Source organism: Hypomesus transpacificus, chromosome 2 (assembly GCF_021917145.1).
Source record: "Hypomesus transpacificus isolate Combined female chromosome 2, fHypTra1, whole genome shotgun sequence".
NCBI lineage: Eukaryota > Metazoa > Chordata > Actinopteri > Osmeriformes > Osmeridae > Hypomesus > Hypomesus transpacificus.
In genome coordinates, this window is record NC_061061.1 from 9,373,721 (window position 1) to 9,401,159 (window position 27,439).

At 44.9% G+C, this 27,439-nt stretch overlaps 2 protein-coding genes across 3 annotated transcripts in view; one reads left to right on the forward strand and one right to left on the reverse strand.

Annotated features, from left to right (window-relative positions):
- Nucleotides 1–225: 225 nt before the first annotated feature.
- Nucleotides 226–7,287, forward strand: mrpl13 (mitochondrial ribosomal protein L13). Its single transcript, XM_047032881.1, has 7 exons — nt 226–338; nt 562–685; nt 1,111–1,204; nt 1,593–1,653; nt 2,464–2,550; nt 2,893–3,014; nt 7,122–7,287. Exons 1-7 carry the CDS (start codon nt 312–314, stop codon nt 7,144–7,146), a joined length of 540 nt encoding a protein of 179 aa, XP_046888837.1. The 5' UTR covers nt 226–311; the 3' UTR covers nt 7,147–7,287.
- A 26-nt stretch (nt 7,288–7,313) lies between these two features.
- col14a1a (collagen, type XIV, alpha 1a) overlaps nt 7,314–27,439 on the reverse strand; it is a 65,869-nt gene continuing 45,743 nt past the window's right edge. Inside the window, exons 34-48 of one of the 2 annotated variants that reach the window (XM_047032862.1) lie at nt 26,783–26,941; nt 25,886–25,963; nt 24,813–24,899; nt 22,384–22,437; nt 21,484–21,579; nt 21,262–21,315; nt 18,025–18,078; nt 16,109–16,162; nt 15,821–15,892; nt 14,828–14,863; nt 14,215–14,281; nt 13,832–14,020; nt 11,573–11,650; nt 10,720–10,875; nt 7,314–9,097 (exon numbers count right to left, since the gene is read on the reverse strand). In XM_047032862.1, the coding sequence (XP_046888818.1) occupies nt 8,775–9,097; nt 10,720–10,875; nt 11,573–11,650; nt 13,832–14,020; nt 14,215–14,281; nt 14,828–14,863; nt 15,821–15,892; nt 16,109–16,162; nt 18,025–18,078; nt 21,262–21,315; nt 21,484–21,579; nt 22,384–22,437; nt 24,813–24,899; nt 25,886–25,963; nt 26,783–26,941 (1,557 nt within the window). In that variant the 3' untranslated portion in view covers nt 7,314–8,774. Of the gene's footprint in view, nt 9,640–10,719; nt 10,876–11,572; nt 11,651–13,831; nt 14,021–14,214; nt 14,282–14,827; nt 14,864–15,820; nt 15,893–16,108; nt 16,163–18,024; nt 18,079–21,261; nt 21,316–21,483; nt 21,580–22,383; nt 22,438–24,812; nt 24,900–25,885; nt 25,964–26,782; nt 26,942–27,439 lie in introns of both variants that reach the window. The other variant, XM_047032868.1, reaches the window with a different exon arrangement.

A 27,439-nucleotide genomic window follows, 5' to 3' on the forward strand; every position in this document is an offset into this window, starting at 1 on the left:
CGTAGTGTCATGGAGTTACTTCAAAATACAACCGTCTGGAAACGCTGTTTAACCTGACATTTGGAATATACATGAAAAATATGTATTTTCTGTTATTATGTGCAATAAAAATGATTAAATATACATACTAAAATAAATTTATTACAATATAAGACCCATATATAATACCCATGTTTTACTGGGTATGCAGACGCTTTTTACAGGAACGAAAGTTTAATGTAGTTCAAGTTTCGACTCCATTAAAACAGTGCACTGACTGACATGCTGGGGGTCAAATTGTAAGGATGTGCCCGGTGGAGCTATAACCAGAAATGTCGAGTTTTACCAAATCTGCCCAGGTAATACTGTATGCATTATGTGAAACCGTTTAGGAGTTTATATGTCGCTGTTTCATTTTCTAGCTAAATTAGTTGATAGGATTATGTTGTCAGTCTGAGTGATATGGTCTTTGTAATTGCGGACTACTACAGTGTAGAGCAGGCTTAGCACCTTTAAGATGATTTAATATTATTGTGTTGTGTGTTGTGTGCTGTGTCTGATTGGTTTTACACCTTTACTCAGCAATGGGCTACTTTTGCACGGTCGTGGTACCTGATCGACGCCAGGATGCAGCCTCCGGGGAAGATTGCAACCATGTGTGCAATCAGGCTGAAGGGCAAACATAAGCCGATTTACCACGCACTAAGTGAGTCCCAAATTGCCATTCATATTATAATTATCTAAAACAACTACATACTTTAGTAATGTATAAACATTGCCCTTCACAAGCGTTATGGAGCTATGTTATGGAGTCAGTTCCCGTTTGTAATGTAACTATAAAAATGACCACATGGTGGTGATAAAAGATCAGAGGCACTACCAGCATTAGAACAGCTTTTCTGTCCTCTTATTTGATATCATACTGTGGTTAAAGGGTATCCAAAAAGAATTGGTCTTTATTTGTGTTGAGAAGTGTTTTGTCTCTGTATCGGATATTTATTCCATACCGTTTTAAAGCATGTCTTCTACCTACCTGTAATTTGGCTTTTGGAGAGACTGGAAAGGGACTTGGAGGATACAAGGTGTATACTTTGTAAGCCTTTCTCTCAACTGTGTGTGTTTCTTCTCCAGGTGACTGTGGGGACCATGTGGTAGTTATGAACACTAGACATATAGCCTTCTCTGGGAACAAGTGGGAACAGAAAGTCTACTCGTCTCACTCTGGGTAATGTTTACTGTGTTGTTTCTTCTCTGAACATAGACTACGTGTTTCTTCTCTGAACATAGACTGTGTTGTGGCCCAGTTCAATATGCCCGTGTCTAGCAGCTGTTACTATGCTGCTTGTCAATGTTGTTTTGACCATGATTTACCACTTAATCTCAGGTCCTCTTGCAAGCATGTTTGACTTCCTCTTGAAACTGTAATCTGTTATTCCATAGAACTGCGACATAGAAACTGTTAATGAAAATCTCTGTCAAACCTGTGAATTAGTGTATATACGATCACAAGGCAATAAATTGACTTACAGTTTATAAGGTGTAGCCACAATACATTTGTCTGGATTAGTGTTTGATGTGATTCAAGCGGTTGTGTTCTCCTCTGCCCCTCAAAGGTATCCTGGTGGATTCAAACAAGTCACAGCCACCCAGCTCCATTTGAAAGATCCCAAAGCGGTATGTAGATCTAATTGTGCCTGCTGGATCTCAGCAAAGCTATACACTCTGTTACATCCCATACTGTTACAGCCCAGAGCATGGCCCTTGTTTCCCAACCCTATCTTTTACGTACCTATTGACCTGGCCACCCCCCTTCTTAATCTCCATTCCATTCTCTCTCTCTCTTCCTCTCTCTCTCTCTCTCTCTCTCTCTCTCTCTCTCTCTCTCTGTCTCTCTCTCTCTCTCTCTCTCTCTCTCTCTCTCTCTCTCTCTCTCTCTCTCTCTGTCTCTCTCTCTCTCTTCCTCTCTCTCTGTCTCTGTCTCTGTCTTCCTCTCTCTCTCTCTCTCTCTGGTTCTCTGGCACATTAGCCTCCATTAATGAGATGGATGCCCATCCCCTGGCTGAGTTATTCCAGCAGGGTAGGAGTCTATCAGGGGTAATTGTGGGTAATTATCACATTGGGGGTGAGCCCCCTCCCTGCTTTTGACCACTCACAGACACTCACCCCTTGGTATCATGGTGAGTGATTATTCCCCTAGACAGCATTCATCCATCACCAAGGCAGCAGATCAGAAATTATAGGCACAGCCTTGATTAAGCCATCAGGGGTGGTGTTTATTATATACATATGAAGGATTCAAACTGGGGAAAGATGGCAAGAAATGTCCCAGGAGTGAATGAGACATTTGCACACTTTGGTTTTTTTCTTATCTGGCATTATTGCATTGAATGGCAATTTTAATTCTTTGTTTTGTGGCAGAGGCCAGAATAAATTGGTATTTTGTAAAATGTGGGAAGAGTAATCACTCTTTGGGTCTTTTTCCAGATAGTAAAGCTGGCTGTCTATGGAATGCTCCCTAAAAACTTGGCCAGACGAACCATGATGCAGCGACTGCACCTCTTCTCAGAAGATGTAAGACTCTGTAACATATCCTACCCCTACCTGGTTTAACTCCGCCTGTGCTCCTCTTTACTCCACCTGGCCTCCCCTGCTCTTCCCTCCCCTTCTCTAATCTCTCCTCTGTTCCTCCTCTCCCCTGCTCCCCCTCTAACCCCAATCTTAAATCTTCTAATCCCTCCCTGTTCATCTTCTAACCCTTCCCATGCTCCTTCTCTCCCCTGTCCTTACCTCTAAACTCTCCTCTGTCCCCTCCCCTGCTCTAACCCCCTCTCCTCCTCTAACCCCTCCCCTGCTCCTCCTCTAACCACTCCCCTCCCGCCCTATTCATCCTCCGACCTCTCCCCTCCCCTGTAGGAGCTCCCAGAGGACATCCTGGCCAACCTGACAGAGGAGCTCCCTCAGCCCAGACAGATCCCACGCAAACTCAACGAGTACAGCCAGGAGGAGATTGACGCCTTCCCCAGGCTCTGGACACCGTACGTAGCCTCCGAAACACACACACACACCTTCTCATACACGCTTTGCTGTCACACGCGCATGCGTAATCACACACACAGGCTCATTCGCTGACATGCAAAACACAAAGACTCGTGAAAACACAGGCGTTGGTCACTGACTCTTCTAGCCGGCCAAACGATTTCCTCCAAACATAATAGGACTGCATTGGCAAAATTTAGGACCCTCCTCCTGGTTGAAGAAATGATGTTTCACCCAGGGATGTGAAAAATCTGGGATTTTACACAGCTTACTATTTCATCTAGCTAATTTAGCTTGCTAAATATGCAGTGAATGTTAGCTGCCTGGCCATTGCCAACCAATTCAGCAGGGGCCTAAACAATGGAAAGAGTTTCTCGGGAGAAATAAATGATATGTCAAATCAGACACCAGGAACCAAATGTAATTCTAAAGTAGCTGTCGCTCGATGTCCGTAGGCGAGTTGTTGATATACTGATAGCAGCAAGGAGTTCATTAGAGCTGTCATTCTCTGAAATGCTGAAGTCGTGGCAAGCTAGCTGGCTTCACGTCTAATCTGTTTCTTGGCATGAGTTGTAACAGTTATTAAAATCCCATTCATCAAGATTATCCTAGCATATCCTCAGTTAAGGTGCTCGGCACCCTGCTTTTTAATGCCCCTTCCTGCAGCCTTGTCACCCTGCTAATGACTTCATCGCTTTGTCTGTGGAGGGTCATTTATAATTTGTGAAATAAAATAAAAAGTTAATAATTAAGGAGGCCTGACCTCTAAACTAGCTGCTGCACTGGGACCTACAGTATATTACCGATGGCTAATCCTCTGATCCTTTGGCAATCTGAGGTAGTTAATTAGCTGGAGTCATGTGTGGAGCTAGCCAGAATGCTCAATTTATGAAAGGATGTCTATCTTGAAAACTTCTCAATGCTTCAGTAGAGGCGGCTGGAAAACACAATTCCAGTGGTGGCTGGAAACACAATTTGACAGCCAAAGTGCTTTGAGATCGGTTGTGATACAGCAAATATATTAAAAATTGTTCTTTGGGCCAACCAAACCATATAGGCACACATTGTGCTACTTTATTGTTTATACTATGCTCCTTTTAATGCGTCTGGTTCAGGACCCCCCCCCCCCTCTCTGTTGGGAAGCTGCTCCAGCTTATGCTGTTTATCTTTTTGGAACTGCCCGCCCTCCAAATTGATGTGAGAAATGGGCAAAAGGCTGATGATTTTAGTATCAGAAAAGCTCACACAAAGCTGTTGAAGACCAATCGTTCTGCATTTGTGTCAGTTAGTTTGAGGAAACAGTGGAGAAAATCAGATATCAACTTTTGGGGGCACAATTACATTTTCACATCAAAAGTTGTGCTGTCTACATTAAACTTAAAAAAGCAAAATGATGTGTCTATAATCAGCACAAGTGCCTTCACGGCAATTATTAATATCGAAATTACTTAGATATGTTTCCAGTGATATATCAAGGGGGACAAATCCTATTTTCCTGAGGATTGTGTGAGTGTGTGTCCACCCTCCTTGGGATTTTCGCCCATGTGAATAAAGAGGGAATGTTTGGTCAGGTCCAGACGTCTCACCTCCCCCTCCGAGAACCAGACAGAATTGTATCGGAAGCAAATGTGACGACGGCAGAACAGAAACCCAATCCCGTGGAGCGGTTGCAGACATGTGGGTGTAAATTATGAGTGTGTGCCGACGGGAGCGCAGACGATACCGCAGTCTCGTTGAACCTTTTGATGACACTTTAAGCTGTATAACAGAGCTAGTTAACATTTATGGGAACTACATGTTCGATGTGGGCCCTAAGCCCTTCGCATGCACACACACACACACTGTCTCCAGCTGATACCTTCTCTCAGTGGGTTTGCTGTAAACAACCTTAAACCATGAACAGAAGAAACAGTGTCCTGGATCCATTTACGGCATCATTGAAGGACGAGCATATCAAGCGCCAGGCATGAACATGACATTTTACATCATAAAATGTTCAAGCCCAGGTAGGCACGGATGTGTGGTGCGTTAATATGCATTATGTTCAGGTGCCACTTTATAGTCATTTGGAGACAAAGCATCACATTTTACAACATTTTGCAAAATTGGAGATTTTAACTAGGAAAGGGCGAATAATTGGCCACAATACATGTCAGTGTATTGATCCAGTATTGGCAGAAATTCAAGTGCTCGGTAAAATAACAATCTCATCCTTTCTTAACGGAATGCATTGGCCGTCATTGACTCAAGTGCCCCGTGACTGCAGACGTATAGGCACAAGAACATCGTCTCAGTCTCGTTCTGCCAGCAAAACTGCCAAGTTAAAAATAGAAAACATAAGTCTTAGTAGGAATGAATCAGCATGAACGTCAGCATTAACTTGGTTTAGAGAAGCTACTGTTTCCTGCTAGAGCGGGAGGCCGATCAGTGCATGAGCCCTAGCAGTATAATGTATTGAAAGGCTGCCATTACTTCTCTGGAGAGTCGGTGTGTGGCAGGGAGGGCATGGTGCCCAGGCCAGACGTGGCACTGCCAGCCTCCATCACTGTGAGGGATGGCCGGTCCTGCCCTGTCTGTACACAGCGCCCACGCCAGGTCTCTCCACAGCCTACTGCCCCGACACCCTCCCCTTTCCTCCCTACAACCTTCAGCGGAAGCTAAGAAATCAAGCCAGACACTGGTACTGTAAAGTAGTCAAAGCTTCTTAAAAATTCCCCTTTTCTGATAAAACGTCAACAGAGATTGGCTGTGTTATCCCTGTCACAAACCCAACTTATTTTTAACTTGACCTGTCGCTGAGGTGATATTGAGGGGGGGGGGGGGGGGGGTAGGTAGGTAGGTAATCATTTTCTCCAGATGTCCTTTGTGGAGTATAGATTAAAGAGCTAGGCTGTTGGCATGGTGACAGAGGTGGCAAGGGGGTGAGGAGCTTGCTGCGATGTCAGGGGGTGATCGATGTGTTGCAGGAAGAGGCGGTGGAAATGGGTCATCCTTCTAATCAGTCTGCTGCTCACCTCCTCACACCTGCCTGCCTCCGTCAGGGGCCTGCACTGGCCAGCAGCGGACAGGTGGGGGCGATGGAGGCCACCCACAACTGTCATAAGACAGTAGTCACCGACTGAAGGTGGCAGGGGTGAAGAAGTCCATGACTCATTTTGTCCTTTATCCTTGCCGTAGTTAAAAACATTTTGGAGAAGGAAGTTCTAGGAAGAAAACCAGGATTTCTGTCCAATGCATATAGAGGAAAACAAAAGGAACCGGACAAAACCTAATGAGGTTCGACCACTGTCCCAGTCAAATTGGCTGTTGAAAATATATGAAATCTTCACCTAATAGTGAAAGAAAAATCGGAGGGGGAGATGAAATGGTCACATCTCTCAACATTTTGTATTCCGGCATAGTAATAGGCCTAATGTGAACACTTCATATGCGATGACAGCCACAGCTTAACTGGACCTTTTAAGTTTGCCCTACTGTTAGGCAAGCAGGAATAAGCTCAGAAGGATCCAGAAAAGTTTCCAAGTTTCAATTTGATTTAATTGTCTCTGCCTTAGCAGTGTTTTAAGCCTTCTCAACCCAAGGGACTTTTAAAATATAAAAATGTTGTGCCGCCAAAGTTAATTACTGCTCCACGCCCTGCCGGAACAACCCTTTGAGTCATTTTCTCCTCTCTTTTTTTCCCCTTTCTTTTCATTATCTCCAAACTCCGATTCTCTGTCTGCTACAAGATGCCTTGTTGAGTCCCCCCCCCCCCCCTTTCCTTTCAATCAGGGATCAGTATATTGTCCTGTCAGAACGTTTCTATGATGATAAACGAGGTGTTTTCATTGTTTACTGGCCTAATCTTCAGAAACAATCAGTTGGTGTGTTTATGTCCGAGCTCTCAGGAGAGGTGGTGTGGTATTCAAGGGCAAGCTAACCCCAGCCCCTATTACCAAGCTAGTTAACATTCACGGGGAACTACACACTGGGTGTTCGATATGGAGCCCATTCCTTATTACTTACACACACATACATACATATGCTTATGGAATATACTATAAAGTAGTTCTACTTAAATAGTTGTAAAGTGTTTACTATGTGTCTGTTTTCTGTTGTCTCCTTAGGCCTAAAGACTACAGGATGAAGTGATGTCATCTTATCAGAGACCTCTGGTTCATGTAGTTCCCGCTGTAGCTCTGGCATCATTGCCCTACAGTACCATTGTTTTGATATTACACAAAGTCGACATGCACGCTAGCAAATAAACAAGTGAAGCAATGTTTTGATTTACATGTTGTTACGTTGTATTGTGTCGATTCCATACCAGTGAAACCCACCCGTTTATTGCCTATTGTTTAGTTTTCTTTTCTTTTTTGAATAAATGATGACATGTCAAAAATAATTCTGTGGTGAAATCCCGATCGTCTGAGATGCCCGGCAGCAGTGCGCCCGTGCGGTTTGCCTGCCTCATTCTGACACGAGCCGAAGAATATTAAACAGAAAAGAGTCTTTGTCCCTTGCTGTTTGCCAAATAGCATTTCTGCAGTCTTTTCAGAAGTCTGATCTTTGTCTTAATACAACCGCCATTCGACCTTAATTGATTTCAGATGCCTCTGTGGGACCTGTGTAATGCAAGCGCAGGCTTGTGAAGTCAGCCGGCCTGCATAAAACAATTGTGGAAATCTACCCTGACCATTTACCCACTGGGCCCTCTCTCTACAGGAAGATGTTGTCAAGTCATGCCCAACATAGCGTTGCAGTATAAAAGCTGCTCTTACCATAGAAATACAGTGCAGCAAATAACTGTTGTATTACAGTTTTATTGGATATAAAAACAGATCATAAAAGTTGAAATAAATAAGTTCCTGGTTTCCCAGGATTGGCGGTGAGACATTCCACAGTCACCTGTACCCCATGCTGTGAGTTAGTCTCAGCAGGTGTTAGACCACAGGCCTAACGTTTCGACGACAACTCCACAGTGACCAGGCCACACGTTGCATAATCAACAACAACACATGGGAAGACAAAACACGTTTGTCCAGTTCGTTCCACGACCTCCTCGAATCCACAGAAAGGATATTACTAGATGTTGTGATAATGTTTTTTTGAATGGACTCATAGCTAAATATGACATCCTAATATTACATTTGTCTTGAGTGGGATGAAAAACATCTGCTTTGACATATTGTACATTACATGGGTAGAAGACACGATTGAAAGTCATTTCACTCAAACAAAAGATACTTTACAAATAGTGTAAGTTGCCTTGACAAGAGAAGACAACTAACAAGGACCAAGGACAGTCAACAAGCATAGAGACTGAAATTATACCTACTGTTGTGGAAAAAAACCTGTACAAGTGTTATCAAATCATGACCCCAAATTAAAAAATGATATTTGCTAGCTAATAACTAAACTACTAAATGTTACACAATCTAGTTACACTGTCAAACCTGGCTCAAAGGCTGCATGCAACGTCACAAAAAGATCAGTCATTTCATGAACACATCCCCCCTCCCTTACACCCTTACCCAGCACTATTTGCATAAATCAGGCACTTTCAGATTCCCCCTTTAGCAGTCCTAACATACAGAGGTCGAGAGAAACACTGGGCTGCATACAGCATCTAACCAGGTGGACTTGATCACTGGAACACCGAAATAGGGATGTTTCTCGACAACTGGACTACACCACACGTTCCACACTGGGTGGGAAGTGGGTTTTGGTTCATCCTGTTGCAGATGTAACAGGTGAGTTTTAGGCGGGTGAGAGGGTTGTCAGTTTACTGGCTCCTCCCCTTCGGTCTTGGCTGGAACACTGCTCCGTCCAATCACATCCCGGGAGAACCGTCTCATCCCCGGCGACCTCAGCTCTGTGTCCTCGGAGTGGGAGGGGTTTGGGTTGAAGGGGCCTGAGTGGGCGGGGCCAGGGTGGCGGGGGCCGGGGTAGTTGGGCTGATAGTACTGAGGGGGGTAGCCTCTGTACCCTCTGTACGGATCCTGCGCCTCTTCCTCCCCCTCCTCCTCCTCATCCTCCTCTTCCTCATTATAAGCACCAGCAGGGTTATAGCCTTGGTAGGAGCCATGAGGCAATTGTTGGACTAAGGGAACATTGGGATCAGTTTGGAATAGTGATAACTATAACTACCTTAACCACCACCACCACCGATTGACATGGGTAAATTAGTGGAGGGTAGATGGCTGGTTAGTGTGAGTTGGTTAGCCAGTGGAGAATAAAACCCACAGCAGGCAATAGCCAGGGGAGAATAGAAGGCACAGCAGTGTGTGTGTGTGTGTGTGTTTGTGTGTGTGGAAAGGGGGCCAAGCAACAGCGGAGAGTTAGTGGGATTCATGTCTGCCAGATTCACAAGGCAGCCACGGCGCACAGAGAAAGGGGGTCATGAGGGATAGGAAACACAGGCGCTGGGTCATCATGGCGTTGAAGGACTGGGGGTTAGGGAGGAGGCCAAGTACGCAAACACACACACAAGGAGCTACACCACAGAGCTGCTACCAGTTAGCATGACTGGTCTGGGTTAAGGGGAAGAAGGGGTATGTGCATGTGGTGGTGGTGGGAAGGTTGGAAGGAGTAGCTGGAGTGTGGAGAATGGTCCTCAGTAGTCATTCTCATACTCCTGCTGGCCTTTAGTCAGGGCCAGGGTGGAGGAGGAAGATTGGGGTTGATAGAAAGAAACAAAGAAAAACATTTCACATTTATTAGTGCACAAATAATTCATACATTTAACATGCAACCCTTGGCCAGACAGAAAGAACTTTCTGTTACTATTTCAGAATGTAAGATTCTGTTATTCAATACAGCAGGCTGTTCATGCACTGCCAAGCCCAAACTGAGCATAACAATCCGGTTAGGACAATATGTCCTTAGATTGTATTGACAATTTATTTTTCTTAATTAAATAAATTGCCAATAAAGATGTTCAGTATCAGGTCTTGTGAGATTTTTTTTTTTTCTGTGAGGATGCCTTGTCAAAGGTCTGTCAGACATTTTACAGTCTAGAAGAAATGACCAGACACAAGGTCAGCCCTGTTAAAGCCCAATGGTGCCCAAGAGCCCAAGAGTTCCCCATAAAGTTCTCACAAGAACACAAGCTTCACCATTACCCTCAGATGGCTAGAACATTGTACAGACATGCTGTAAATACAATGACCAATTCAATCCTACTAGGACCATCTACGAATAGATGTTTTACTGGATGAAAAGTCAGGGCTGGGCCAGACAATTTGAATTGTTTTAGAGAGTAAAAACATTAGAGCATCATTGTCCAGTCATTTTGTCCCTATGAGTAACAATTCAATTACAAATGCAGTTTTCCTCTTCTTTTGCTGTGGAGAGAGGTGTTACGAACGACCTGTTTTCGAACAGTAGCTCGACCTGTATCATCTTAGAGCTCAACCCTGAATTCTATTTTGTGCCACTTGTACAATTATTCCATAATTGAAGCGGTGTAGAATGATTATAGTGGACAGAGCGATTCGAGGGTTTAATGGGTTGCCAGGTTATTCCTTATATCATTCCCGATACAGTGTCCCTACTATATGTTTAAAGTGCCAGTCCCGGACAGAAGTCAACATGTCTATGGGAATTCTCATTAAAAAATATTCAATTTATTGTGAACATCCTTTTAGTAAGGGTAACTGGTGCCAGATGTCTGTTTAGTAGGCTGTCTGTAAAGACGTTTCAGTTGAATGTACAATTCCTTACCTCCTACGTTGTAACCCAGACAGGCGTTCTGGTCGCAGTACCCTGCAGCTCCCGCAGGACCGGTGGAGCCAGGGGTGCCGGGTCGCCCGGAGGTTCCCTGGTTACCAGGCCGGCCAGGAGGGCCCTGGCTGCCTGTCCTGCCCTCACCAGGGAGCCCTGATAGGGAGGAGACACAATCAAGCCAAACCCCCCATCTCCCATCTGAAAGGGATCTTTCCCATGGTCGCTGTGTGCTTTCAACTGACCACTGAGGTTCTGTGCTCATCATTTAAATCTGTTTTCCCATGATTTACTGGTTGTTAGTCTAGTTTCTACAGCACCATACACTCTCTTTCCACACCTCCCAGAATAGAGAACTAAAGAAATACAGAAATACATAACTACAGTTGGGATCTCTGTTACCAAAGTGCAGTCATTCTAGTGGTCACCAAAAATATGAAACCAATCTTTTTTCAACGTTTTCAATTGCCAGTAACTTGTGGATCTTCTGGGGCTGGAGTTATTATTTGTTCTACTGAAAGACCAAAACTCTTCCAGAAGCCACAATCTTACTGTTTTAGAAAAGTTGCTTAAGAAGTTCCAGACAGTTTGTGAGCATTGGGTATCGATTTAACAGCAATCTAAAACATTGTCCACTGTTGACTTTTTATCTGAGCTGCACTAAGTAAAATCTATGCTAGTACTTGCATAGAGCAATGTGAAATATTTAAGAACCCCACCCTAAATAAAACATTTTTTATTTACAAACAATAAAAACAGTGTTTGTTTGAGCCAGACAGACAGTCAGTCAACCAGACACTTGCTCAGGCTATCTATTTCATGTCCAGGCTCGTGGCCATGTGTAGGTCCTTACCCGGGGGTCCTGGGGGCCCTCGGGGGCCTTGCATTCCCACTCCTGGGGTCCCCTTCTCTCCCTTCTCTCCTGAAAGACCTTGACACATGCACAGAACAAACAATTAGCTTTCATACCACCAAACCTGGCGAGGCACAAACCAGATGGCTGTGTTGTCCGCTTGTCTTGTTTCCTCCTATTCATATTATCCAGACCCATTCAAAAAGGATGGAACATCTCAGTTCATTTTGATTTCCAAGGGGCGTTATCAACGGCAAACCAAAATGCTTCTGGATGCAATTAGACAGAACTGGACAGATACAACCAATCAGAGAAACAAGACATCTTCTTGGTTGTTTATGAAGGTGCTCCTCTGTACAGGCATTGTATTAAACCCGTCCATTATCAGATTAACCCTCCTATTTTGACGATCTGAAACGCAAGTATCTAAATGCAAAGGGCAAGTAACTTTGTGGGCGTGACTTCAGCTTGGTTGTTATTTTGCCGGCAGGATAAATGACTTTGCGCCTGGCGCAAATCTAAAAAGGGTTGGTCTGAAGTAGTTACTAATGGGTGGGGTTTGGGCGTAACGTGCAATAAACCAATCAGAGCATAATCTCGCATTCCCTTTAAGAGCAACGCTTGTTCCATGGCAAATTGCTATTATAACGGCGGATTTGCCAGGCGCACGCCAGCGGTTCACAGCCGAGGAGACCGACATTCTCGTCAGGGCCGTAAAAGATAGAGAAGTGACATTGTATGGGAAAGGCAGAGCAGTTTTCTCATTGCACCAAGTTCCCCACTCATGCTGCTCAATCAAATTATTATTATTATTTTTACATATATTACATTCTTTTGATTGTTATATTTTTTAATTGTTTAGTTCCTAGAATTAGTTTAACTAATGTACTTTTGTACTTAATTTATACCCGTATATGCTTATTGTTTGCACCTTCCTGCCACAGTAAATTGCGTATTTTTGTAACATAGGCTACATGGCGAATAAACCAAATTCTGAGTCTGATGGGCATGGGAGAAGAAACCTAACCAAATTAGCTTTGGTTAAACAGTCATGGGAGAAAATTGCCACAGTTGTTACAAATCAAGTTCACATACATAGAAATTTCTTATGAAAATCTTTTTATAATCATTGAAGAAATGTAACATGCCATAAATCAAAACAATCTAACGTAGCTTCGCAGATAGAAGACCCTGGCCTCGCCAACAGTGGGCACAGACCAAGCTTGCACCCTTAAAATAGCATCTCAATAATGCGCCATTGACTTTAAACCACGTTTTTCCTGGTCAGTAGCGGAATTGTTTTTCGGAAACTGCAAGATAGCACCAAGGAACATTTGCGCCAGAACACGCCTCCTTTTTCGCTGAACCGCCCACGGGAGCGCAAAGTCATTTCGACGTGCGTCTGTAGAGGGAAAATTCGGCTTTGCGTCGAGTGCAAACTAGGAATGACACTTGCGTCGTTGACTAAGTCAATTGCGCTGGGTGCAAGATAGGGCCCTATATGTTTTGATTGGCCCGACCAGATTCTGGTCAGAGGGAAATCAGTTTGAATAGGAGGGTGGCCATTTTCATCAACCCTTTGAAATACAAATCACAAAATCCTATTTTGTATTTTTTATATGTATTTTAAATACATGTATCATAAATTGTGCCCATCTTTGCATACAGCCCTCCCCAAAAATCCTTTCCAGCATGCTCTGTACACACACAAAAACACACACACACACACAAAATACATTTCTACTCTGTTTTCAGAGTGTCAGACATTCTGAACCAGAGATGTAAAACCCTTAACCTAAATCATGCATACACAGGCACACAAACACACACACACACACACAGGCACACACACAGACAGGATTAAAATCTGTTTCAGTACTGTGTACTCTTTACACACACACAGACACACACACATCCAAACCCTGCCTGGCTGAGTCAGACTAGCTGTGGTTGCGGTTTGGGTTTGACACCCATCTGACATGTTTGTGTGTTTAGGTGGTGATGTGTGGACCATCAGACTGTTCTAGAAACAAACTCTCTCGGCCTGAGCCCTATTTACTGCCTACTACACTCAGACTGTTATTATGGCTCTCAAAAAGTATTAAAGTTTAAGTGTATTAAGGATTTCTGTGGAGGTTTTCAGTTTTGTGTTTCTTTTAAGTAAAATTACTCTGGCACATAGTACATGGCTGGCTCATAGTACAGTATGGTTAGACACTTCAAACAGACACACACACACAGTACCCTCTAAACCCATACCTCGCTCCCCTGCCCGGCCGTTCTGCCCGTTGCTTCCGGGGAAGCCCGGTCTGCCTGCAGGGCCCTGCTCTCCCTGGGGTCCTGGTAAGCCTCTCCGGCCCGGCTCCCCTGGAGGACCCACCACCGTCCGCACCGACACTGCCTGGCTGGGGATCTGGTTCAGGACAGAGTTGTACCGCGACAGGTGGCCTGGAGGATGGAGAGCAGTTACTGTACGTCCACTCTGTTATGTTACGGTGTATTGTGCTGCGAGCCTGCGACCTTAAAAAACATGAAATGACAATGATGTTGTCCAATTTTTTCTTCAAATAGTTTTTACAATGTTTTGATGTCGAGTTGTAAGCATGCATCCACATACACCCACACACAAGTGGGGAACTCACTTTGAATCAGCTGCTCACACACTTGGCGGGCGATGGAGCGGACAGCAGCTTGTGACTGCATGTCACCCTTCAAAACAAACATCATGGGAATGACACTGCTGTTCCACTTGAGTGGTCTCTCACAGGCACACGCGCGCACCCTATTTGTCCGTCACACGCACAAGCCTAGCCTGTGTAGGCGTTTAATAGCGAGATCCTCCACCTTTAGCACCCTCGCAGTGAGAATACTGTGCAGCAGCCGGCAATCAAAGAGTCGAATAGCAGTCAAGTTAAGAGGTTCTGTCAAAGGAATTTAACATCTACCACCATGTATAGCTGGGAAAATCACACGGTGTACCTGAATGGCTGGGTTAATTTACTAGCTTTCGAGGAGGCTGCATTAACAGCTATAAAGCACAGCGAGGGGCTGTGAGAGGAGCTTGGCAGTGCATGAACAGCCTGCTGGCTGCTGATTCATCTACTCTGCGACAGTCTGTTATCGTTCGAGAGGGCCTCCGCAAATCCGCAGCCAGTTAAAAAACAAAACTACAATGAGACGCTGGCTGAAGTTTTGAGTATTGTTACACTCAGCTGGAATATTTACTCCGGTTGGAAAAATGGTCGGAAAACTTACTCGTTCTCCCTTATCTCCTTTGGTACCAGCAGTGCCCTGAAACGAGAATAAACACAGGGTTTGGATCGGGTATGAGAAGGATTCACGGTCCTCCTTTTGTATTATTCAAAAGTGCTAGTTTCTCTGAATCAACAGCTGTAAGATAAGAGCACAAGTGTTTCGGCAATGTCGTCAGTGCCTTCAGAGACACACAGAGACTGTTGTGAGTTTATGACCTGCTGGATCGAGCTCTGTCCAATATTGCCAAGCACATAAAGTAAAATGGACGCATATCTGAGCAAACACTATGGGAAAGCAGGAAAGAGTCTCCAAATAAATACTGTGGCCGTTTTGCTATGCTGATATCATAAAAACTGTTGGACCTAACCACAGGGCTTTCAGAGGGGAAACATGGACTCATGGATTGCTGTCTTTGACCAAACATTTGTGTGTGTGCGTGTGTGTGTGTATTGAGCATGTGTTCTATATGATGTGCCAGGACTGGACACAGATAGGAGGAGAGGGGTCCAGGGGTGAGATCACCATGCCTTCCCTCTCTGACTACAAACTACCTCCAGCCTCTACAGCACTCTCCCTCTGGTGTCTCTCACTCTGTCACTGACATGTCAGAGGAATATGAGAAAAGAAAGTGCAAGGAGGTTTCATCATTCAGACCTGGCTTGGTCCCACGGGTGTAGTGACTTCTTTAGGACTTATTTTTAAGACCCTGATGACCAAGCCCCTCATACACAGAGAAGCAAGGCCAGTCGCCTATATGTGTGAGAGCTCATCTCAAACATGCAGCACATTATGAAACATCGACAGGTGCCAGGCAACTCACAAGGGCGAGGTGCAGAACTGGGTCAATTACACAGATCAGTGACTCGAAATTATTTGAAAGCCAAGTGTGTTTTCTTTAGCTCACAATTGGCCAGATCCATTGGTCTCATTGCACAGATTAACATGAAGCAATCGGCCCCCTAGGTATCTTCCATTCAAAGGCGGGATACTTACTGGTGGCCCCTGGTCTCCTATTGACCCTGCTGGTCCATTGGGCCCCGGTACTCCCGGGGCCCCTGGGGATCCCTGTGATAGAGGGGGAGAGGGCCAGTGATCATCTGTATTCAACACATACACACATAGCACCTACAATGTAGACACAACATATTGTCCTAATTCCAAGTATTAAGTTAAAATGGTCCAATTGAGGGTAAAATGGGCTTGTCATTTGTTTTTATAATAGAAGAGAGAGGAATAAGGGCTTGCATGGTGGTGGAGGCGGGGGGGGGGGGCAGCACTTACTAAAGGTCCAGGAGGGCCCTGCTGTCCCTGTGGCCCATCCTTCCCTGTCAGACCCTGGGGAGAGAAGGAGGAGGAGTGGATGTTATTTCTGGGTGAGACATCACAGTGCTTTTAACCTTTGGGACCAGGAACATAGCAGGGGTTTCCCAAATCGTCAATTATATTTTGATGCAGAGTTGGTACAGAATGAAAAGGAGGTGTGAAGCTCGGCAGCTCGAAGGCAGAGGGTGGGAGAACGGCGTTAGTGAGAGTCCGGTGAGCGTCCGAGTTTGTTTACATGACAGCTGCTCGTGAAGCCCGACTTTCCTAGATTTGTGACAGTGTTTGGCAAGGTTTGTATTCCTCTGGCTGACCTCTTAGCGCTGGCTTCAGTCAGCATCATCACATACTGAGCATGCTCTCAACGCCACACCATTCAACAGCTGGCTACACAACACAAGCTGACTGGCATTACAACATCCAAATGACTTACAGCTGCACCAAGATCCAACGAATATACAGTATGTTACTTCAAAACAAGCTTATTAGGGAAAGAACTCTGCCAAAGTCACCTAACCAACACAAATCCTTATTTGTGAGCTTTTCTTCTTCCAATGGTTTAGTACTGCGACTTCAAGACTAACCTCAGAGCCAGGGAGGGACAACACACAGCACGCCCCCCCCCCCCCAAAAAAAAATAATAAACCGAGCCCAGATCTGGGCCTGGGAGCTGGCTTTAGGTCCCTGGAGACTGGATGCTTCACCCTCGCACAAAACTGGGATCTGTCATCAACAGGAGGCTTCATGCTAACACACCAACAGACCACCTGTTAACCATGGTGTACTTTTCTCTGCAGGTTAAGGTCCTAGGTAAGTTTCTGAGGTTGAAAGTTGGAATGAAAAGTTCATTAAAAGAAAAATGGATCTTCTGATGTTTTTTTGTTTTGTTATTTTATTAACACGACAAGACCTAGCTCTGATTTTTAGCTTTCCCACCATCCAAATGACTCTGAAACGTAACCATGAGTAGACGGTGTGATTTGGCACTATTAAAAACTCTGTCCCTGTTTAGAGTTTTATTACACAGATGTGAGCAGTAACAGTCTGATCCTCCAGCACGACTGGCAGCTTGCTAATATCAACATCATTGTGAATGGAATATTCTGGCACTAATCTATGCATACATCAGTTGTAAAGTGACACAGGGTTTTGAAACTTCTATTATCTATCTCACAATCATCATAATTTGTTTATTTTATGGCATACTATAGCACTAATAAACCCATCAATTTCTTGTAAAACAACACAGTGATTTAAGACCTCTGTTAATCCATCTATTTTTAGTCATCACAATCAGACATGCGCGCACTGTAGTTTGTATCTTCAAAAGATACAACTGCAGATAACTGGTTGGATACCAAAGAGTACTGGATATTAACACTGAGGAAGTTTGTGAAGATAAGGGCCTTTTATTTTTCTCCAGGCCAAGGAAAGCCTCTGACCTTTGCTTGATGACTCAACCATGTGGAATGACAGACTGGAAATCCCATTTCTGTGTATCTTTCCATATCTGTCCAAGTACTTCAGCAATAATAAAGTAGTCTGTGATTGAGACCCTGAGACAGTGAAAGGCATATGGTCACATCATTAAGCCTAGTTGCAAACAGGGATCAATTGGTGGGATTCACTTTTAACCTCTCTGATTCAAAGCTCTGGACAGCGCTGGTTGTTTGTCTACATGGTCGTACTTGAGGAGGAAGGAAACATAATGACAGGCTCATATAGCAGTTTGAAAGGAAGCACGTTGGGGCTTGTTCTCAGAGCATCAGAGCAGGTTGCAGAGCAATCTGTACTGTTTTGCAGGAAAAAACAACATCATAAATAATTCAAGCATTCTGCAATCATATTTGAATGCCAGTAATTATATATCATCTTACCCTCTGTCCTGTTGGGCCGTCTCGACCAGGGGAACCTGTAGACCCCGGAACACCCTAGACATGTTTTATATGAAAGCATTAGTTAGTGCATTCTGAATGATAGTGAAGTTAGAGAAGGCATCAGTGATCTGTCGTGAAAGGACGTACGGTCATGTAAGGAGAGTGAACCAAGCAACAAAGTCATGCATCTTGGTCTGAAGTTTAGAGGCCTACCAGTCAGTAAAGGAGCGACTCCTCAACTCATCAGCAACCAACTGTAACCAATCAACCCAGCAAGTATCTAGCGCTGGGTTTCAGTATTATAACTACCGCCATATTCTGGATGTACAGGTGTACAGTACGTGCAAAGTAATACATTGTGCCAAGATAACATTCAGTGCCAGATCTGATAGCACAGTATAGAACATACAGTAGCAAGGTTTTTTGGGCTAGGCTGACTCCTAACTCTGACTCCCTCTGCACAGTGGAAGAAATGTCTAGGATAATGGACCTGCAGACAAATAACAACCTGCTGCATCTGTTAAAGGTGCACCTCCACAGGATGAAGACACAGTCTGTCCCTAACAGTTTGCACTGCCTACAACAGTCCATACTGTGTCCGCACAGCTGCAGGACCTACTAAACTTCAAAAGGAAAAGTATGTTTAGGTTGTTTTATTTTCACATTACTTCCTTTCATTGGTAGCATTTTGACAAACAGGTTGTGCCTCAGTAGTAGCTTCACAAGAAATGATACTTTGGAAGTTTTAAGAAGAATTCTGAAAGGGATGATTGATGCTGTGACATTTCAGAGAAGACATTTCCAGGTTTTTGAAAGAAGGAGGTGTGACTTAGGAGGTTTATAAAACCAACCTGAGTTGCCTCTGACACAGAGCCAGATTAACAATAAATTATAATTTTCAGTGTCCTCGTCCCCCTGTTTCACCAATACTGGAAAGCTACTGATTCAAGGAGACAGAGTAGGATTACATTTATTCTAATAACATCCTTGATTCACAACATTCACAACTTTCTCTACTCCATTCATCTGTGAATGTGTAACAGTCCCACACCAGCAGCCGGCCTCCATTTTATACATACTTATTACTGTAGATGGGGTGCTGGGTAGGATTCATCATTTTGCTGCAACCTTACTAGACAGCCTCGTAAAGCAAGGTAGTAAAAGCGAGGGTGTAATGTATGGGATGGGATAAGCCAGGCGTGATGAATGCTGTGGTGTTATATAGGGCCAGGTAGTCCTAGCACCTTGTCTTCAAGACGCTGGTAATGATAACTACCCTGTCGACCAAGCACACACACAGACTCTCTCTGTCTCTCTCTCTGTCTCTCTCTCTCTCTCTCTCTCTCTCTCTCTCTCTCTCTCTCTCTCTCTCTCTCTCTCTCTCTCTCTCTCTCTCTCTCTCTCTCACACACACACACACAAACACACACAGTGTCTAAAATATGGTTTTGTGTGTGGGAGAGACATGGGCCCCTCCAGATTGAGTGTTTCTGTATCATGACATTAGCCCTGGTTACTCTGCCCGGCATCGGACAAACTGCCACAGTCATCCCTGATAAATCAGCCCGGAAGACTGGAGGACAAGGACTAAGCAGAGATGCTCAATGTATCGGGGAGAGATCAGGGAGGTAACCAGGTTTAAATCAAACGCCCTTGTGTGCCACACAGTCAAACACACACACACACACACACAATGGACAATAACTGACACCATAATGACACAATGCTTCCCACTCACACACACACACATACACACACAAACAACTTTAAAACCCCAAGAAAAAGACACACACACGCTGTTATTCATTGAAGTGGCTGCACATGCATTTTTCAATGTCAATTTGAAACTGAGAGAGGGGAATGTTCATGACAGGATTATATTGTATTTACTGCAGACTGGAGCACTGCAGGGAGAGGAAGTGGATGAGAGAGAGAGAGAAAGACAAATGGAACCCTGTAATGGATGTTCCAAACGTATGATATTCTCTGCAGCCGCTGTAGATTACAGAAAGGCCTTGAGGGCGCAATATTCCTCACCCATCTGTATTCCCTGTTCCTGACAAAATACCTTAATGCTTTGTATCACAGTTGTGTAGGCAGAGGTGCGACTGTAGTGTTTTATTCATGGTATGTGCCTGAGTGAGGCTGGACTGGAGGAATAGCTGGTGGTCCAGCTAGCCAGTGGGTTCACTCTGTTTTAGGACAGAGAACCTAAACAAGTTCTTGTCTCTGGGCTTTGGCCCAGCAAGTATACACAGTGTTGTGGGGTCGAACTACGTTCGGACAACAATGTGGAACAAACAAAGAAAGACACAAGTGAATTTGAGACCATGAGTATAACATAAGGAATGCATCATTAAGCTCGGGAAGTTGTAGCATATAATACAAGTAAAAGCCAAAGAATGGCAGAATAAAAGATAAACTGTATTTTTTTCCCTTCTGGTGTTTCTAGCATCCCTCTCACTCCTTCTCAGTCTGCATGTGTGTGTGTTTCTCCTTGTTGCCTCTCCCTGCACGCATGTCATGATGTAAAGACCAATACATGATTCTTCTTCTTCAATGGAACAATAACAGGCACTGACCAAACCCTGCACCAAGCTGCTAACAGAACACTGGCAACCACCACTGCACCTCTCTCTCTCTCTCTCTCTCTCTCTCTCTCTCTCTCTCTCTCTCTCTCTCTCTCTCTCTCTCTCTCTCTCTCTCTCTCTCTCTCTCTCCTCCCAGAGTTCCCACAAAAACACACTAACTCCACACCATCTCCCACCTCCCAAGCAGGTCAGGTCATTAATGATGTTGTAACTCCAAAAATGTTTTTGCTCATCTGAGTGATTCCATTAGACCACCAGTGACAGGGGGCAACTCAGTAAGTACAGCAGACACCTAGCAACAGCACCATGGATGGCACCACCTGCTAGAAGCCAGTGAAGTGCAAGGCCTCATCTTCCCCCACGCCTCGCCTCTCTCTTTGCCAGGCGCTGTTTAATTCCCAGGCCTCTGGCTGTTAAATATCCACAATCCAAAAACTCTGCAATATATCATCTTCAGCCAGAAAGTAGAGATGAGATTCTGACTGAGGAGAGGTAATGAGGTTTCGGTATTGTTTTGGAGACAGTTCACTCTGAAATAACGAGTGTGTGTGCATGTGTGTGTGTGTGTGTGTGTGTGTGTGTGTGTGTGTGTGTGTGTGTGTGTGTGTGTGTGTGTGTGTGTGCGCATGTACACCGCAGTTTTTACCTGATGTCCAGGAGCACCGGTCTCTCCCTGCTCTCCCTTCTCCCCTGAACCACCCTGAGGAAGAGACACGAGCCAGGAGAACAACTCACTGACTGACCAGACACGGACTGACAGACACCATGTGAAACTCAAGGGGATATGGGATACGTCTATGCGAGACGTTTGTGACTGTATGGGGTTTATTTGTTTCACTTGACAGTGCTGTGCTGTAGTGTTTCTTACTGAAGGCCCTTGTATTGAGAGTCCACTGGGCCCCTGAGGACCGGGGGGGCCCTGAGGGCCTGGGGGACCCCTCTCTCCTGAAGGACCAGCGGGTCCCTGTGAAAAACACACACACACACACACACATACAAATATTAAGATGTTAACGCTCAGCACATTTAAATAAGGGTGCCTCAAATAAATAACATATTGATCCAAAGTCCAAACCAGTCTACCATATTGTCTGTGCTCTGGGGGCAGTCATTAGCATTTAGAGTTTATTTAAGAGTGCCCTATGCTCTAGAAAATTGATTTAGCCATTGCCAGTATAACTTTAATTATATTATACCAGCCAGGGTCAGGTTTATGTTGCACTGCAAAGTCCCCAGCTCCTATTATGGCACTGCACATCTGTTGTAACTTTGCTAGAATGCATGAAGCTGGGATGTCAGCATAGACAAATGCAGAGAGAGAGAAGAAATAACCCTGAGCCTTTGAAACTAACAGAACTGAACACTCCCACAAAAGCAGAACCTCAAAAAACACAGAAATGCACAAATAAACCACAGCAAGATGGAATGATTTGACTGTTCCAGAGCCTACAATCTCTGAAGCTGGATATGATGCAGAGAGCCAGATAATGACATGGCAAAGCTTTGCTCAGTGTGAAGAAGAAGAAGAAAAAAAACACAGAACAGCCACTCCAAGAAAAACTGAATTCACCCCTTTCATGCATATGCAGTATACTGTTGAATCTGCACGTTTGTTCCACTGTTTCAGAGCAATTCTTTGGAAACTCCTTTGTGTGTCTGTGAGTCCCAGCCGTGGGTGGTCCCCGTGTGCATGATACTGCACTATGCTAGCCTGAGAACTGACTCCAGCCCTTGGAGAGTGAATGAGAGCGTATACTGTGTATGTTACCGTGTTGCCCTGCTCCCCGCGATCTCCTCGTGCTCCTCGGATTCCGGGACCTCCCTGGATCACACACACACACACGCACACACACACGTGCACAACAGAGATAAACATGATTATATAATGTGTGACGTCCCTCCCGGCAGCCTGCTGCTTCCTGTTCTACTCTGCTCGTTGCAGCAGATTGGTGGGGGGAGCAGGGAGGGTTGCTGATAGGGCACACCTGGGGAAACTGCAGGACATATCAAGCCATCCTTGACTGGCTCTCTCTCACTCTCTCCAGCTCTCACTACTCTCAGTGGTGGAGAGCTCAGTTAGCCTCATGTGGGGCTTGGGCTGATGCCCATGGATTTGATTTGACACCTTCCAACATTTTCTCATTACAGACTGACCAGTCATCCACTCACCGACACTACTGATTTACTGACCGTCACGCCTCATCGGACCATTTGTTGTACATTTGATGAACATAATTTGATTGGCCTACAACTCAGCATGTGGTGGCCCTATGATTGAACCAGGGTGTAACAAATGTAAGCATGTTTTTAAAGTATTTCAGTATACATACAGTATATATGTATGTATATATATATTCGCAACATATATTCATATTGTCTTTTGACCTCAGCTGTTGAAATGAGAGTTGAAACAGTTGAACCCCTGGCTGAGTGACAAAGTGGTCTCAGATCAGATCTTCTGCTGCAGATCTGGGGACCAGTAAACCCAGGAACCCCCACGTAACTCCCCAGCTGACCCCCAACTGACCCCCAGTGGCCCTCCTTAAGCCTGCTCTACAGCTCGCTGACTCCTCAGCACTGCTGAAGGCATCTGCAAGTAATTGTCCTATCTGGCTGACTTCCTTTTCCTGTGTTTACTTTAATTGCCCCCTTGTGGGGAAGAGGGTGACTGTCAAGTAGTTCTAAGGCAGGGCCAGAGCAGATGTGATGAAGGGGCAGCCACTCCATCTACCAGGCCTGTTTTCAATCAGCACTTTACCAAAAGCTCCTGAAGTAAGACATTTAACTCAGTAGTTACTGAGGGTGCCTTTGATTACACGTCACCCTGCACTCAGATGATAGCTGTGATGACGGTGGAGGACACTGGAGCTTTGAGGACAGATGAAGAGGATGGCCAGAGAGGAAGCAGAGAGAAAATACAATTTAATCTTCTGGATGTCTGAAACAGAAGCCAGGCAGCAGAGACTGGGGAAAAAAAACAGATGGAAAGTGGGTTTGGATATATATATATATATATGTGTGTGTGTGTGTGTGTGGATGGAAGTCTATTGCCTAATCTGCTTTGATAAATCGATTTCCATATAATGACTTTCTCAAACATCTCAGTGTTGATACAGCCAGGCCTTATGCTACTGCCCCCCCAAACCCCCCTACCCGAGTCCTATACCTACACAACACTGCTGCTTAAATTGAGTTCATTTATTTACACTATTGGGTTTCACCTGCAGCATGAGGGAAAATGACCCACTCTACACCCTCTCCTCAACCCCCGCATGCACGCCTCCCTCCCCTACACTCCACCGCCACCACTGCAGAGATTACATCAGGTCTTATTCTAGACCCGAACTAGAAATTCACTATTAATGTCCTATTTAGTCCAAAGGTCCAGACTACAGGCCAGGGAAATATCTCCACTGCAGTCATTTGTCTTTGGGAGTGTGAACAGGGAGACAGAGAGGTAAAAGGAATGAGTGCTGGATGAGGAGGAGGGTGATGAGTGTTGTGGAAAAACATCACACTGTTGTTAGTATGAGGATGGGTAATGATTATGGATTTAATGATTGAAAATGAACCTTTAAATCACCTTTTTTTTTTTTTATATGCTATATTACTGAAAACCAGATGCAAAGCTGTTGACTGAGTAGTATTGCCACTAATATGTAGAAGATATTAAGCCCAAAGTGCAAATCTGGATAATTAGAGGCTGAGGGCGAGAGAAGATTATGTGTATATGCCTCTTCCATAAAAAAAAACTACAAGGCCCAGCTATCATGAGGCAAATTTACGGCCCTATGCCCAGGAATCTAGTGCAGCTAGCCTTCAAGGTTGCAGCAGGCTTAAAAAAATAGGAGAGTTTTCTATGCAACTGTAATCTGAAGCCCCTAGAGTAAGAGACCAATGGTGTGGGAAATGCATAATGCATCTGTGACAAACAATATTGTACCAATAGCAAAATTACAGAAAATAATAAGGTTTTGATATATAAGAGGAATGTCCGGAGAAATATTTTTGTCTGATCCAGGGATCTGCTCACGTATGTTGGAATCTCTGTCACTCTGAATTCTAACAAACACTTTGCATAATACCTTGTTACTGTAAGTTCCAGTGCTGATTCAAACATATTTTTCACGACACGAGGAGGAGGAGGAGTAGAGAAGGATAGAGATAAGAGTGAGGAAGTGGGAGGCCGAGTCTTACAGGGGGTCCAGAGGGTCCTGGAGGGCCTTTGCTGTCCTGGGAGCAGGTGCATGCTTGGGGCATGGCGGGACAGTCCTCCTCCACACGCTAACATGGAAAACGTACAGCAAAGTTACAAATAAGGTGCAATGAGCAATCTTCAACCCCCCCCAAAAAATCTCCACAAAACTAAAACATCAATTTCTCGGTATTTTGTGTGTGTGTGTGATTGAGTATGTGAGCGGGTGTGTATGTACGCGCAGCCTGGAAGGCTTCAGGTTCCTATCTAACCTGTTTCATCAGTCTGTCAGGGGAAGAAAAGAGCACTCTCAGCTCTGGGCAGGCCCATACATCACACACAGCTATCTGGTGGCCAGTGGTCTGCCATAAACACAGTTATCATTACCTTCTTGTCCTGTCCCTTTCCCAATAACTAGAAAGTGCTCCTGGAGACCCACGTATATAGATAGGTCTGTGAGCGAGAAGACTGTGTGTGTGCGTGTGTGTGTGTGTGTGTGTGTATGTGTGTGTGAGTGTGTGTGTGTGTATGTGTACTGTATGTGTATATGTATGTGTATGTGTATGTGTATGTGTGTGTGTGTGTGAGTGTGTGTGTGTGTGTGTGTGTGAATGTGTATGGGTGTGTGAGTGTGTGTGTGTGTGTGTGGCAGTAGGACGTGTCATAGACCCTGCCAGGGACATGTCCCTTACAGACAGGCTCCCGGGCTGAAAGTAAACTTTGAACGTATTTGGTTTGAATACAGTTTGTTGATGTTTAACGTCTAGGTCAATCCTCAACATGTCTTTCCAATTTTCTTTTTCTGTGTGTGTGTGTGTGTGTCATGTCTGTCAGGGCGTCTAACCCACTGAGCCTGCAGGGTGTCTTCTGTGGAATTGGAACTGTGATCTGCTCTGCTTTCTATCTGTCATGACTATCTTTCTATCTGTCATGACTATGGCTACAGGTTTAAAATGGCCCCAGGCACTGTTCTGGAATAAGCATTACCACATCAGACACTAACTTTAATCATTAGTGGGGAAACACTGCAAACTGACCCTAGATTTGGAGCCGGAAATGCTTTGTTGGTTCTTACCAGGCCTGGCAGTTCACAGCACTTGTCCCGACCAGCCCACGACGTGCTGCAGATGATGTCAAACATCTGGAGCTGGAACTGTAGTAGACACACGCACACACACACACACACACACACACACACACACACACACACACAGACAAACACGTACACAGACATCCATGCACACACATGCAGACACACACGCACACACAGAGACATACACACACGCACGCCAGCGCAAACACACACAGACACACGTATATTTATATACAGTGTGCAAAGATACTACAAAGGCACCCTCATGATCTGGTGGAAAATCTAACGAAAAAATAGATTACATTAATTCAGAGCTTTACAGGTATTACTAGATGTCTGACTGAACGAAATTTAAACTTTTCCTAATAAGATGAGAAATCCCTGTGCTCAGCTCTTTCCACGAGTCCATCGCTGAGGCATGGTCAAATTTGAATAATTTCAGAGCCTCCGGCCTCACACACATAGACAATGAAGCAAGGGATTCATCCTGTTACATGGCAGCTAGAATTCCTAACTGAGACTCATGCTGCTCTGTGGTATAATTCTGGGGGTCACAGGTCACCGGGGTTGAAGGAGAACAAGGCCTAGGGTTATTGTTGTGAATGGTGACGATGTGAAGGTCACTTCACATTACAACTGTCTCGACGAGTCTTGCTTTTCCAGTGCGCTAGCTGCCGAGGTCATGTGTTCGAGGACCACTGAGGATTTTACCCTTCCTCCCTTCGTCACATCCACCTCTTTCCCTCCTTCCATCCGAACGACCCCAGTCACTGTGACCCCACACCCACAGAGGCCGGGATTGGGACTCGTAAACCAACCAAAGTCAGGTTCCCAATTGAAATTCGCCCAATGGGAGATGAGCAGGGAGAGGGTACAGACCGGAGCAGAGCTGTCCCCGGCCCCTCTGGAGCGGACCATGCGTCCCAACACCTCCCGGCCGTCCGTGCTGATGTTGCCAGCGGCGCTGATGCCCTTCTCGCCCACCACCCTGCAGTCCAGGACCACCCGGGCCGACGTCTTGCTGATGGCCACGTGAAGCTGTGGGGGACAGGAGGGAGGGACGAAAAGATGAGAGGAGACGGGACAGGGAGATGGGATGTCGCGTCACCCACCAACTCGGTAGGGTTCAACTTGTGAGAACTTTCACACATCTTCACACTGCTACAGTTCCGAGGACACACTGCTCTTTGCTCCAAATATCTGATAAAGATATTTTTATTGTCATTCAACAGTACAGCTAAGTGCACATAAGAAAGAAATGTTGTCCTACTGGCTCCTAGTTCTCTAACTAAAAATAAAAACAAACAGTACTCCTGTGCGGAGTGAATAAAAATAAAGGCAGATAGATACCACATGAAATATAAATATTGCACATAATAAATATGGGTATTGCACATATTAAAAAGACAGCATATAAATACAAATCCCTTTAAGGGACATTGAGGTACATGGAAGGGCTCATCCGTGTTAATGAGCAGCTGTGTCACCTCATCCCGCTCCAAACAGTGGTTTCATCCTAACAGTAGACCAGAAGCC

What these genes read in the sequence shown, in the direction of transcription:
- mrpl13 (XM_047032881.1), top strand. Translation starts at nt 312, where the DNA reads ATGTCGAGTTTTACCAAATCTGCCCAG. An exon ending in GCCGATTTACCACGCACTAA is followed by an intron (nt 686 to 1,110) that starts GTGAGTCCCAAA and finishes TTTCTTCTCCAG; the next exon opens with GTGACTGTGGGGACCATGTG. An exon ending in TTCCCCAGGCTCTGGACACC is followed by an intron (nt 3,015 to 7,121) that starts GTACGTAGCCTC and finishes TTGTCTCCTTAG; the next exon opens with GCCTAAAGACTACAGGATGA.